Genomic DNA, 15,545 nt, shown 5'->3' on the forward strand with positions numbered 1-15,545 from the left:
AAACAAAATATTCTTGAAGGGAAACAAATCTGAGGGTAACTAAAACACAGTCTCACAATTAGAGAAGAGCTCGGCTTTCCACATGTGAGGCCAACTGTTTTCCTACAACTCTAAAATGAAGCTATGCATCTAGGCCAAGGGTTACCCATCCCAGAAAAAGACTGAATTTAACAGTTTACATTACTTCTCAGACAAAACTTGAGCATATCATTTTGCCCATAGTCTAATTTGAAAAAAGAAAAAAAAAAAAAAAAAAAAAAAAAAAAAAACCTTGAGGACAGAAGGAAAAATCTCTGGCCTTACTACTAAAATTGGGTGTTTAAAATGGGAGTTCTCAGTCAGAGACAACTTTATCCCTTTTGATATTTGACAACTTCAAGGAATACTTTCCTTGGTCACAGTCATGATGCAAAGGAGAGGGGGCAGTGTTGCTGGCACCTGGGTGGAATAGCCTGGAGACGTCTAAACAAAGCAAGGAACCCTCCTGAGATCCTAGGATTTTCTGATGGTGCTGAGCTGGAGAACTCTGACTGGAACCACAGAGCCTGCAGAACACAGAGAGAATTCCCTTTTTGGGCACTGATTACATCTCCAGCATAGTAATAAATACTAGGTTGTTAAATACACTATGTGGAATCTTAAGGAATATATATATATATATATATATATATATATATATATATATATATGAAAAGCAAGCATTGTTCCCATATATAGGATTACTCTCCTTGAAAAAATACATAATGCAGGCATGGTCAGAAAAAAATGTTTGTTTTGAATTTTTTCTTTGTTTTAAAGGTCATCTATTCCAAATTCTCTAAGATGTATAAACTGCCATTTGGAAGGTACTCCTCGCTGCTTTGACAGGATAGTGCAGAGCGACAGGGACAGCCTTCTAAGCAGGGACAGCCTTCTAAGTATTAAACAGGAAGGACTTTCACAGGTTTATTGAAATATCAGTTTCTACAGTTGCCTTTCTGATAGTATTGATGCTCCATTCTTAATAGGCTGAAGTCTTTCTTTTATAAAAATTAAAAATCAATGTGGTATAATAAGTGGTATTTCACAAGCAGGAAACAAAATAAAAGGCAATTTTCAAAACACAAATCAGAGACCTCCGTGGCCTCCAGGCATCTGTCCTCCTAAAATGTCTGGGACTTAACCGTCCTGAGAAATCCTCAGTGGCCTCACATCTGAAAGTAGGGAGCTGACAGTCACAAGGTCGAACATACCCTTAATCATGGCCTCAGCTGCACACAGATCTTGTTTGTAGGTCACCTAAAGGACAGATAAACCTCATTAGACTCAACAGAGCAGGCAGGAATGTGAGCGCAGTAAAACAAAGCCCCAAGGAAATTCTTCCCTCCGGAGAAACTGCACACACCACACAAGTGATTTCCAAATTCAAGAGACATTAGACGGTCACATTAAATCAAATTCAATTTCAACAAATTATGAAGATCTGAGTCTTATATCTTTGACTAAGTTATGATAGCACGTAGCAGTGGTTACTCAAACATGATTACCAAAACTGGCGTTTCATAGTCAAAGGAAACGCGTAAGTACTCAAGCAGAAGTACGCACACCACTGGTGTATAAGATTGCACACTGGAAAAGAAAGAGGTGAGGAAGAAAGAAGGAAGAGGGAGAGAAGAAGGGCTGGGAGGGAAAGAGGAAGAGCATCTCCAAATAACAAAAGCTGACCAGCTCCATTCTGAGCTGAAATTCTCAAATTTACATTCAAATTTACACCTTGAAATTTACATTTCAAGGGACTTCTGAATTGAGAAGATTTTTGTGAAACAGGTTAGTTGCACCTTGTGAATTTTTTCTTAAAACACAGACCCTATAAAAAGAATCTATAGGGGACCACAGTGTGCCTAAGGACAATGATGTGCTTTCCCTAATAGCAAACAGCTTGCTCATAATTGCACTCTGCTTGTTGTAAAGTAACCTTCCGTGGTATGCATATCTGGTCTATGGTGGATCCTTCCCAAAGGCCATCCTGCAAATACAGAACACCTGCAAAATTGCCACCTTGTACCATGGAACTGAAACACACAGTGAACAATAAAACAATATCAAGTCAGTTCAATAAGGCTCAACAGGGCTCATCATTCAAATGCCCAGTTGATTAACAATGTCAGGGGCCTCAGCCTTCTTATGTCAAATTTTCACCTAACTAATCCCTTTCCAGAGTGTCAGGTTGTTCTTGCTTTGTTTTGTTTCCTCTAAATGATCTCCTCCGTGGATTTTACAGATGTCTTGTTTAGCTCAAGAAGACCAGGGAACTTCTGTAAATTACATTCCTCTGCTGGGCCTTTACCCCAGCGTACGTTTGGTGAGCTGCAGTAACAGCAAACCCAGAAAGACAGATGGGAGTCTACTGGACCAATTAACTATCTATTAAAATCAAAGATGACATTAATATGCCATCTCTAAAGAAAATAAAATTCATTGTTTTCCGTGACACTCGATACTATAGTTGTCTGAGCTGTGAGCTACATATCCCAATACTAGCAAAGGGGAATAACCTGTTTCTTTCCTAAATAAAACAGCAAATATACTTCAAAGGAAATATTACTAGAAACTGTCATAATTTTGAAATGATGCGTTATTCACTTCACTAACTTTTTTAAAAATGAGTTGTCCTTTCCTTACTTTGAATTTAGCGAAGCATTGTCACAATTAGTTCTGAAGTTGACTCTCAGCACTTCTCAGCCTTGTGGGTAAGATCAGTATTGACACTGAAGTTTCTTCCGTCAGCACAATCTGTACTTTTCCTTTGACCTTGCACAATACCCAACTATTGAAAACAATTACTCTTTAAAAAAAATAAAAACCCTTGGAGTGATGGACTAACAAGTTGATGTTGTTCTCACTGACTGGTTTTCAACCTCTGCTCAGTGGAGACCCTGGAGCCCTCTGGAGATCGGTGAGGGTGGTTGTGGTCTCCCCTCACCACAGGGAGATTGTGGTGAGGTTACTGTCACTCACCTAAAACAGCTCAGTCATGTCTCCTTTACATGTTCTGTCTGTGCAGTGATTCCCCTGAGACACGTGTTTAGCTGAGGAACCATCAACAGAAGAGAAATCTGACATTTATGTGAAATTATTCTCTCAGGATAGGACAGGTTGCCCTCAGGTACCAACATGCACTTCACCTGGGAATACTACACTTACCTTTTGCTCATTTTATAGAGTAAGGCGCAAGAGACCTTTCTGAACCTAACCAAGGCACGGTGGCCCCAACTTTCCTTGAGTTGAGAGTACACTATACTTGAAGCTCCCACAAAACAACATCATAAGATAATGGAGACATTGTCCCAATACTTGAACTAAAAGCCTATTAGCTAAAAGATACAGAATATTTATTAGACAAAGAGGTCAAGTCCAATGTGAATCCTACAATGACAATTTTTGCTTAGCTCTAGCTGGGCTACAGAAGGACAGCTATTGCTCACTCTCGGCACTTTTCAGGTTTCTATCTGCCAGGACGAGCCACTTTCCTATTGGCATGTACCTGAGGTGCATAACAGGCCTGCAGAGCCACTCCCCTACTTTGCAGCTAAGGGTTTTTCTTTATAACTCAAGAAGCTTTCCTTGGTTTCCACTCTTCTCTACTCCTAGAGACATATCCCAGACTATGACCCGTCTTCCCCTTGCCTCTCTGCCCCAGAAAGATAGCTATGGCTGTGTGAACTACCCTGAGGCCTTTAGCTGTTGTCTTCCTTATATTTATAATAAAAGCCTTCCCTGCCATGGATTTATCATTTTGATGAATTCTCTGCACCCTTGCTTACAATGGGTATTTTTGAACTTCATTTCCATGTTGTCAGTTGAAAACACAGAAAAAAATATTCTTTTTCCTAAGAATCTAATGCAAATTTACTTGAAGCCAAGAAGCAGAAACATCCTTACCTGCTGTTTCTCAGAAGCACCAGAGAGGCTCTTTGCCTTTCAGGGTCCTTTCTCTTACAACTGTAAGGACAGTGCACACATAACAGGCAGCAGAAGCACCCCCACATCATGAATCTCTCTTACCTTCCACAGGTCAGGGGACCCTTCTACAAGTTTTGCTTTCCTGTGGCTGTATTTTAGAGCCAACTGCAAGCACTCTGTTCCAAATTCCAAGTCAAAATCACTACACTGGTGTCAAAGGAAAAAAGAAACAGACATGGAAGAATTAACAAACTGTAATACAATTGGTGAAAAATAAAGCCAAACAAACAAAGAGCCTTTTATTTTACAAACAAGTAAAATATAAAGGGATCAGTCTGAGAACAAGCAAACTGGTTAATTATCTCTGGTTGTATTGTAGAATAATCCTTCCCGTACCCTAAAAATGAAATAAAACAACAAGCTAATAGGAGAGTTATAACATCCCTAGAGATCTGGGCTCCCTCGGGTGTCTCAGGAGCCTGATCATAACAATATTTATTTCTGTTGTTCATACTTGAAAGGAGAGCTGAGGATTTACCACATCCAAATTCTTCATTTAACAAACACATCTGTAAGATCCAGAGCCCCTTCTATTTATAACAAGACATAAAAACATCATAGCTATTATTCATTTTAATATTTAGAATAGAAATATATCATTCTTAAACATTTATATTTTTATGAACACAAAAATAGTCCCATTTTTCATTGTATAGATAAACATAAAGTTGTCATATTCAGTAAAACATAAATAACTGTATTTGTAAGTGGAACCATCAAAATCGCTAACCAATAATATAATTGGGCTGAAGCTCTGAATTATGTACCAGCTACATAAAGGTAAATAACACATAAGTCATGTCCTCAGAGGAGCTCCAGCCTAGAGGGGAGCCTGACTTCAGAAACTGGCAACAGAATGTTGCCTGCTGTGCTGGAAGCAGGTGTGTCTGCAGGAAACACACTGGGAAAAATTATCTGAGTTTATGAGGTTATCAGGAAATGCCTATCAGAGGCAATGGTCTCTGGTCTCCAGCTTAAGGAATAACTTGAGGATGAGGAATACTATGTAATAAAAATGAAGTCTTTTAAACATAAGAGGAACAAGACCCTCTTATTTTACAAGTTTGTGTGTGTTTGTGTGTGTGTGTGTGTGTGTGTGTGTGTGTGTGTGTGCGCGTGCGCGTGCGCGCGTGTACACCTATGCGTGAACTCAGGCTCTTATGTGTGCATGGGGAGTACTTTACCCACTGAGTCACCATCTAAGGGGAACAGCAAGGGTGCATGATAAATAATACAGCATTCAGCAGAACTTCCAATGGTATTTTAATCTTCCGGAAGACTACACAGTCCTAACTGTGGTAGCTTCGGAAATGAATGAAGAGAGTATAGCCGAATATACAGAGTCTCTATCTCACCTGAAGAGACACAGCTCACATCTGTTCTTATGTGCTATGTGGGAGTTTTTCTAGGAATGTGTAATGCAGCACCATCAAGAGTGAGATTTGGTAAGTTAGGATGAATTTTGGTAGACGTCTGCTTTGTACTTTCAATGTCTTTACAGTATTGCCTAGTACAGGAGATGTCTATACAGGGAAGAGCCATCCTCTAATTAAATCCCAGTAATACAGCCTTGATTTCTCCCTGACTCATCACACAAGACCACGAATGCTCTTCAGCTAGCCTTGCAGGTGCTCACAAACGGCATAATGAGAAAAGCCATAGGATGGGTTCCTTCCTGCCTCCAGTAGTGATGTGAATCACACTGGATGCTATGCTCCTGGATATGCCAGAGCTAAGTTTGTGTACAACAGAAAAGTGTCAGGCAACTATATGTGAAATTTATTCAGGAAACACAGGCCAGGCTTGCTTAGAGACAAGTCTGTTGAGACAATTTTGGAGTTTTGGCTTCTTTTAAAACACAGAAATATTATAAGAATGTGCTTTTGTTTTAATTTGTGGAAATACGGGGCTGCTTCCGACTGCCCACAGCACCTGACTATGATTTGCCTTGGGCTCTAGCAGAGTCGTGGTTTTGCCACCTACAAATAGTTCCGGCAACTGTGTAATGTTTGGGATTCTGGGAAATTTTTAGAATATATATAAATGCTAAAGTTCTGATAGGTGGGGTGGGTAGTTGTTGGTCAATTAGGAAATTCAGTTGCACTTTGTTAGTAGCCATGGTCAAAGAAAAAAATAGATTCAGGAATATTCTCTCTCTCTCTCTCTCTCTCTCTCTCTCTCTCTCTCTCTCTTCCTCTATCCCTCCCCCTCCCTCTCTCCTCCCCCACCTCTCCTTTTTATTCTTTACCCCCTATCTAGTGTTAGGGGGTAAAACTGGGAAGATAAAGGTTGGGAAAAGAAGAATGCACAAAATAGCAAAGACAGGTCATACAAGTCTGGACTTAACATCAGATAGATTAACATTATAATAGTAATGGGGTTTGAAGACATTTTATAATACAAACATTTCTTTTAAAGTGAGTTCAGAATTCTGCAATCAGTGAAAAATCTGAAATTCTGTTTTTCCAAATATTAATGAACAGATTCTTTTTACTAAAACATGAAAAATGACAGGATACGAGACACATATTTGAACAAAGGAAAGACGAATGAAGAACCAAAGGGAAGTTATGTTCTCCAATCTGCCAGAGTTAGGGCAGATTCTGAGGAACCTTCAGATCGTTTGCAGTAATGGGTGCTTTGGGTCGTGTTCTCACCACTAATGTCCAAGAATCCCCTTTCCCCGTCCCACCACACTACTCACCTCCTGGCACTCTGGTAATGGTTGTCCTAGCACATGGGAACACACTTGTCTTCATATAAACAACTAATTCCTGTCATAAAGCTGCAAACTTCACTTATACCTATAGCTCCTTTGCAATGTTCACTTCTAATAGCAATCTCCATCTTGAGCCTCTAATTAATTATACTTCTTATTCCCCCTCCCCCACACTAAGGCCTCCTGTTTACCTCACTGAGGCTTGAAGACCTGCGAAAACTCCATTTCCTTTTTACTAGAAAATTCATATTTTCTTAGACTGTCCTCATCAACTAGTAGACCATGGTTAAATGTCTGAAGAGATTTATTACCAGGAGTCCAGATTTCTTGCTCTATTAATTATTATTAATTATAATAAATTATTAATAATAATAAATATTATTAATATTATCCAAATATTAGGTGTTCTTTATAAACTCAGTCCACAAATTAACCATGTTGTCATTAACGATTTTTTTGTTGGTAGTCGATACATTTATCATGTGTATGTACACATATTATTAAGAGCCAAAAATCTTCCAGGCATGATGGTACATATCTTTAATCACAGCACTCAGAAAGCAGAGGCAAGCAGATCTTTTTGCCAGCCAAAGGTACATTGTGAGACTGTCATTAAAAAAAAATCTCTTCAAAGTTTGATGTTATAACAATCCACCCATTTCCCTATTCCTTACTTTGTCTCCCATTCTTCCAAGCAAACAATCACCACTGGCTGTAAATGTTAATGTGTACCAGTCACCCTTGGCCCACTAGCAAAGAAATCTGTGATCAGTTAAAATAAACGTACTCATCACACAGTTGTATGGTGGCAGAGATACCATCCTTCTAGCTGTAGAGCTATGGGGTCTGACTCATCTGTTTACTCCAGTGACTTAGACTGGAGGAACAGCAAGTAGAGACTTTCTTATTACTATAGTAATGGCAGCACAAGAGACAAACCTGAGAGCGCTGGCAAGTTGTCAGCCTCCACCTGTTACATCCAGAAAGATCCCTTTGCCCAATGCAAATCAGACAGACAAACACAAAATTGAGAATGAGACACTTTGCCCAGAAGAGTTCATGGCAATGGTACAAAAGTCAGGAACTGTTTGCAATTAACATACCGGTGATGTGTCCCTAAGTTTTTTCTGTTTTATTTACTATCTTTTGAAAAGAAACTGTATGTCTTTTTCCCACCACAATATATACCCACGTTTTCCACTTTCCATCATTTCAATATTGTAGTTTTGATATTCCCAATACTGAGGATTTACATCATCGACTATGCAAACTTTTCTCACAGATAAAACACATAATGTTAAAAAGCACTTTCCTGAATAAGTTTGTTTCCCCTGTAATTAAGGCTTGTCTTTCTTTTCCTGTAGTTAACTTTCTATCTACATATAACTCTTTTCACTTGGCTACTTACCCACATCTATTTTCAAGATATGCTAAGAGTCATGAAAAACTCACCCTTGGGATCTTCCAGTCATTTCAACAGGGACCATTGTGCTTTCTGACAATTCCATAGGTATAATTCTCGAATGCTATGTGCCATCTTAGGGACATTCAAGATCGCGCTATCATTCACCCCAGCCTGTATATGCCTGGAAATCTTCTTTCTTAATTGACCCATGTTCCCAAAACAAATCCTCCAAGAACTTCCTATGGAGATATTGTGTAGAGATGTGTGTGAAGACATCTGAGATGAGTATATTCAAGACCTTCCTCTCAAACTGGACTGCCCAAACAAAATCATTCCAAAGACAGAATGAGAAGACACTAAGAGGCTAGCTGCTGGGACAGGGAGCAGGGCTTGCTCAATCAGTATGCAGAGGTTCTTTCTGCCTGTCACTGTTCAGAGTGTACCTCAGCCCTCCACTGCAGCCAAGTTCTGCTCATCGCACTCTTCCCAGAGCTGACGTCTTTACAAACTCCTTTTAATAAACATGTACTTTTCTTTCTATCCTCAGCTCTTAAACTTAAAGCGTTCTTTGCTTACTGCCATTTGCTGGGAATTTTGTCCTTTTACTGAAAACCTGTTACTAATTCACCAGCTTTCTAGCTAACTTTCTTTTGTTATTGACACTCTTCTTATTCTTGATCTTAAGGACTTATGGCAAGTTGTATTCGTCTATGTTCTCTTGAATGATGTTTAAGTAGTGAGCAAAATTAGATAAATGTCCAGTCTGCTGTCGGTCCCTACACACAGATAGGAAATGCACATTAGTTGCATATATCCTCCAAACTGTCATCTATAAAGATGGCTTCCACTCATATTCCTAAAAACGGCATGCAACTGTAGCAGGTGTTTTAACATAAAATAAAGGAATTTGACTAACATGGACTCAAAACCTTGGAAAAATGTATTGTGCATAATGCAATTACTTTTCTGGGGAAAGAAGAACTTCTTAATTTTCAGAGGTTTTATACCCCTAAAAGGTTAGAAACTATTGTTTTATGGAAATAATGTAATGGTTCATGACTACAAATAATCTGATTATAAATGTTTCTATCCTTCCATCCATGACAACATTCAAATTAGTATTGCAGTAGGGCAGCCAGGGAAGATTGCCCAAGAGGGAACAATATATACATTAAAGGAAAGCTAAATCAAAGGCGTGCATGCACAGGTTTCTCACTCTATCCTTTGGAGAAGCATGCTAACAATATTCAAGTATTAACAAAATAGGCCAGTTTACAATTAGGTAAACAATGAACACCTGCATTCAATTTATCATCTCAAAATCAAACCCGAAGCATTTTGCATACATTAAGATTACTTGAATTATGCAATGTTCCTTCAACTTGCATGAGACAGTTATCCAAAAAGCTTTGTTCTTACATTATATCAGATCATCTTCTGAGTAAACAATCTCAGACTGTGTCCATGTGAAGCTGATACAGAAACACCCCCAGTTCTATAAGAAATAAAAGCATAAATGATATGCATAAATAAGCACAGGATTTCTTTTTGGCTAGGAATTTTTAAATGGGTTTACACAGAATGCATTTGCAAAGGCCTTCAAATATCTATCCTAGAAGAAAAAAAACAAACCTGCCAGATCCTTCCAAACTTTGTCAAGCCTGCACAGCCAATATACATTGCAAATGGCAATCCCATCCAGAGCTGTTAATTCAACAATGCAGAGATTTTTAAATTTTTAATGTGTGGATACAGATAATTAGGACAAAGTAGTAGTATGGGAAACAACTTTACTGGCAATACTAACGTTGCACTTTTAGCCCTTACTGTTGACTTTCATAATCAAATATTGTGAAAACCTATAAAAAAAAAAAAGTAAAAATGTCACTGGAATGCTTGACTCTTATTTATCTTCTCGGGTAAACAACTCAAACATTAGACAATAAAAGCTGAAAATAAAATAGTGGCCTAAACTGCAAGTCATTTCTCTGACGAGGCATGGAATTACCTGCTATGTGTAAACAACTGAAGAAAAATAAAACCTGCATCGTAATCCAACCGCAAAGATAGGAAAGATTTCAGTCCTTCTAAGAACTGTCAGGGTATTGCCACAAGCTCTTCAAGGGAGAATAAGGAGCTAAAAGGAGCCCAAGACCTAGAATTACTTTCTGCAACAGCAGGATCAGCATCACCATTCAGAGGTAGATGATGTGACAAAGCCAGTCTTCTGGAGAGGCTAGTGATCAACAGAGTTGAAGTGACCTACTCACAGACAGTTAGAAACATATCTCCCAGTGTTTATGTGAGAATATGAACAAGAATGATTGCAGATGTCAGAGAAGGTCTGCTCAATGATAAAACAAATATTCATGGCGATTTTCCAGGCAATATGCTGAGAAAGATGAATGAGGCTGAGAAAGGAAGGGACAGGGCGGGAAGCACACAGGCACATATACAATGAGGAGCTTGCTGTCATTGCAGCAACATGCCACGCATGCAAGAGACAGAGATGCCCAGAACCTTGTCAGACATCTTTCGTCCATTCAACTGATACATCAAAAATCATACCAAATTTAAGCTTAGTGCAATTAGAACTACGACAGTCTGCTTTAGCCCCCAATAGACTTTATCCTAAGTCTGTTAGCAAAAAAATCTATAGTTTTAGAATGATTTTCTCCTTTCTACACAGCTTGACCAGGAGCCCCTTGCTGCTACTCCCTGATCTCTAGCTTTCCTCTCATATGGTACATATGGAACGAATGAGTCTTTCTCACTGTAGTCTAAGGCCCTCAGCATCAACTCTTCACTAAAATGTGAAACTCAGCGTCTGCCAAACTCTTCTTCTTTCTTTCTTTCTTTTTTTTAATTTATTCACTTTACATCCTGCTCACTGCCTTCCTTCCAGACACCCTTCCCACATTCCTTCCTCTATCCCCTCCCCTTCTTATGTGAGAGGGTGGAGTCCCCCTGGGTGTCCCCCAACCCTGGCAAATCAAGTCTCCGCAGTACTAGGCAGACAAGACAGCTCAACTAGAAGAACATATCCCATGGGCAGACAATAGCTTTTGGGATAGCCTCTGCTCCAGTTGTTTGGAACCTTCATGAAAACCAAGCTACACATCTGCTACATATGTGTGTGCTCGTTGGTCTGGCTCCTCTTCTTAACAAACACCTTTTCTTTATTCTGTAAGGTCTATGTTCTTCACTCAAGACAGATACCATAACAGAAGAAGAATTAAATTTGCCAAAATACTAGACAATCAGACTGAACACTAACAAAACAAATCTTCTCAACAATGAAACAGAAGAACATGAATGAATTTCAACATCATTTTTTTCTACAGAAAGCAAGACGTTTATAAATCCATGATTTTATTAATATGGCATTTATTTATTTACTTATTTATTTATTTATACAATGTCTCTCTATGTGGCCCTGACTGTTCTATGCAGACCTAACCAGCCACATACTCAAGAAGATTCACTTGCCTCTGCCTCACAAGTGCTGGGATTAAAATGCCCAGCTCTGTTATGGCATTTTAGAGTGGAGAAACTGCAGAAATAAAAAATAGATCGGTAATATCCAGGATCTCAAAGGGTGGTGAAAGGGAATCAACCACAAAGGGGCACAAGGGGCACAAGGGGCACAAGGGGCACAAGGGGCACAAGGGGCACAAGGGGCACAAGGGGCATGGGGTGGGTGGCCATGGGGAGCACAAGGGCCACAGGGAGTGCAGGGAGCATGAGGGGCACAGGTCCATGGGGGGCATAGGGAGCATTGATGGCTTATGGGGCACAGGGAGTACAAGGGGCATGAGGGGCATGGGGGGGGCATAAGGCTATTTCCCAGGTGACAAACATAAGTTAGATAGTTTGTTGTGAAGTGATCAGGACTGTATGCTTTGTGAATACTTACCGAGCAATTTTGACTTTCCTGTAAAGTATGTCCCAGCAAATCATAAATATAAAATATCATCATTTATAATAATAACAATAAAAACAACAAACTACTTAGTAGTAAACTGAACAAAAGAATTTTAAGACTTCTAAAGAGAAAGGTGTAAAATTTGGTGTGAATGTATTTTTTTCTTAAGAATGTTTATTAGTAAAAAGGAGATTGTTTTATCCTGACAGTATCCTTTTGAGTTCAATATTTAATTTAAACAAACTACATAAGTACAGAATAGATGTATGAAAATGTCTTTTTAATTGAATAAGATTTGATTATTTGGCATAGATGCTATATAAGAATTATAACAGTACATCTTCAAATAACCATCAGGTAAATTACAATTAAAAAATAAGCTAATGTATTCTTAAAAATTATAAAATCTAACCATAATATTTATATTAAAAATAAGGTCATAAAATTCCATTATACTATTAAACAAGAAAAATCAGTCAATATAACTTGCTATTTTATTGTCAATAAATTATAAATTACAATAAACATCATATTCCTTCCCCTATTGCTATAATAGTAAGATGTTATAACAACTAAGATAGCTTGCAAAAAAAAAAATCCCAGGGAACTTAATAGCAGAAAAGGATGCATGTAGATGTAAACACCTGACAGTGGGTTTGCAAATAAGTGGAAAATCAATAACAAATTGTTGTGAAATTGTGCTCATTAAACTGATTACCACTCTACAACTGTATTCTGTACTCAAATAAAAGATGAAAGTTTGAAAAAATAAGTAGAATACTTTTTGTGCCTTCAAAACAGAATGTCTCAAAATACAAAGACCCTCAAAAATCCACAAAATTAAAAAGCCAAAGGGAAGGAAGGTATTTGTACCACTAATAAAAAATAATTTGTTCAGAATATTAAAAAGATTCTAATAGGTCAGTAAAGGATAAATCAGTATAAAAATACCACAGAGGGCAGGGACAGCTCAGCAAGTAAAGTCACTTGCCATAAAACCTGATTACCTGAGTTTGCTCCCTAGGACCCACTGAAAAAAACTGACTAGCACACACTGTCTCCTAACCACCACACAGATGCCCATGGTATATATATGCCCACACACATGCAGATACATACATACATACATGCATACATACATGAAGTTGTTTGGAATGAGTATAGAGGCACATGCCTTTACAGTCTCAGTACTTGGTCGGCAGAAACAAATGACTGTCCATGAATTTGAGCCGATACCGGTCTATAGAGTAATTACAGGCCAGACAAAGCTACACCATGAAACCCTATCTAAATAATAAACAAACAAAACAAAAGAAAACCACAAATTTCCTACTTACATCTAAATCTAAAGTAATGATCAAAACTGAAACAAAAAAAGAAACTCATACAGGAAAGCTTTTTAATTTACACTGGAATAGAAAATTTAAGGATCACACTGATACTGACATTACTACTTGGGAAACACTTCTGCCTCTCTAATACATTTAAATGTGTACGCATTATCCTATTATGTGTAGACATAAAGCCTCTCATAGATGTCTCCAATATATTCCATAAAAACCCAGGTGACTTCATATATATATGACTGTTGTAGATAACAGGACTATTATCTAAGCTTTTCATTTCCCACCTATTAATATCAATGACTTTGCTATGTGACTATAATTCTACTAAGTAGGGGTGGTATTTTTTTTTTTACTTTTTATTGATTCTCTGCTGATTTCACATTATGTCTCCCAAACTTTTGTGCCCACCCTCTGCCTTTGCAACTTGAACCCTCTCAAAGAAAATAAAAAATAAATAAGTAATAAAACAAAACAAACAACAAACAAAAAAAGACCAAAACAAAAAAAAATTCTTATCATGGAAGCTGTAGTGTGTCACAGTGTGTCCCACAGTACACCCTTTTGTCCACACATCTTCACTTGCAAATGTTCATGGCAATGAGTCATTCATTGGTCTGGTTCCAGGCCTCTGCCACACTGTCTATTCTGGATCCTAACTGGGATTTCTCTTGGATATCCTGTGGTTGCCATGAGTCAGGGAGATCCTGCAGCTTTGGATCAGCAAGACTGGCCCCTTCATATGCTCCCACAGTTCACAGATGGGAATCAGGTCCAGGTGAGTCAACTCACACTACTGGATCTGGGCCTGGGTGGTAACTGAGTTGGTTAGTCCACAAGCTCTCCCATGCCTGCATAACCAGGAAAAACTTTCTAACACTGCCCCAGATAGCTCACCCAACACTGCAGCCATCATGGGTCAGGGCCATCTCTCCTGCTCCCCTGTCCTCAGCTGCATGGCCATACCACCAGAGCCAGCTCTACTGTGCTGCCCAAATGGAGTGTAGGGCCTGGCTCTGCTCTCTAAAATGCTGCAGCCACTGATGGGCAGGGCCAGCTCTAGACCACTTTCAGATAGAAATATGGTCCCAGGAAGCAGCCCAAACCAGGGACATAGCCTCCGGTATTAATATGGGATACAAACATCTACAGGGACCCAGTAGGAATTCTTTTACTGAGCTTTGGGTTTGGCCAAAGATTTCACTGGCCAAAAGAATAAAAAATGAGCACCAACACTTACCTGTTCAAAGCCTAACACTTAAGGGTCTATGTCAGGTTTGCACCCGCTTTCTTTTGTCTCTCGCAGTCTCTACTACGTCACATTCTCACTAGAAAGGCATGGGCTAGGATAACCTTCCCATTTGCAGAGAGAGGCACAACTACAACTTTTAGACCATTGAATTCGAGTGGTTTTATATGGCATCAGCAAACTGATGAGACAGAACATCAGTACCTAGAAATCCTTTGAACAAAACAGTGGCCCACTATGTGCTGAGCTATATCTGCTCTCTTTGGAAAGTCTCGCTTCTGGTACCCTAAAAACCCTAGGACATTTCTTGGAACCAATGATTACATAAAGGCAATCAAGCAAAAATGAAGTCATTAGACTGGACTCATCACTGTGTCCTTTTAAAATGGCAATTTTTAGACAAAGACAAACCTGCAAAGAGGAAATACACACACTGGATGACACAGGTACAGTTTTCACGTGTCAGAAAAGGTGAGTTGGCTGGCAAAGGCTGAGAGCTAGTAGAGACAAGCAAGGCTTCCAGCCTGCTGCCATCTGGAAGAGCAGGCCTGAACCAGCTCCAAGAGGTTAGACTGTCAGGCTCCAGAAATGAAATAAATACAGGAACTTTCTGGTTTTACTAACCTACTGTAAGGACTTTTTGAAACCTAAGAAACTAATATATGTACTGAAACGGAAAACAAAACAGTAATGAAGACATTAAAATTCAATCTGATAACCTGGTATTATGAGGTTAAAAAAAAAAAAAAAAACAATTGAAAGGAAAACAAGCATGCCATATAGTGCCACAATTTAAAATGCTCCACAGTAACATAGCCCAAGAGAATGCTTCTGATAAATTCATAACTGTGGACATAATGGCTTCCAGGTGTCCCTTCTATCTATACCCTTAGTCACACAAC

The 15,545-nt window shown here is 38.9% G+C and overlaps 1 protein-coding gene across 3 annotated transcripts in view; it reads right to left on the reverse strand.

Annotated features, from left to right (window-relative positions):
• The window catches only part of Crppa (CDP-L-ribitol pyrophosphorylase A), a 259,711-nt gene that overhangs the window by 186,860 nt on the left and 57,306 nt on the right, over nucleotides 1-15,545 (reverse strand). For all 3 annotated transcript variants that reach the window (XM_034514436.2, XM_076941969.1, XM_076941970.1), the window contains exons 4-5: nucleotides 4,045-4,149; nucleotides 1,233-1,278 (exon numbers count right to left, since the gene is read on the reverse strand). In XM_034514436.2, the coding sequence (XP_034370327.1) occupies nucleotides 1,233-1,278; nucleotides 4,045-4,149 (151 nt within the window). The remainder of the gene's footprint in view (nucleotides 1-1,232; nucleotides 1,279-4,044; nucleotides 4,150-15,545) is intronic.

This window comes from Arvicanthis niloticus, chromosome 11 (genome assembly GCF_011762505.2).
Source record: "Arvicanthis niloticus isolate mArvNil1 chromosome 11, mArvNil1.pat.X, whole genome shotgun sequence".
Lineage (NCBI taxonomy): Eukaryota > Metazoa > Chordata > Mammalia > Rodentia > Muridae > Arvicanthis > Arvicanthis niloticus.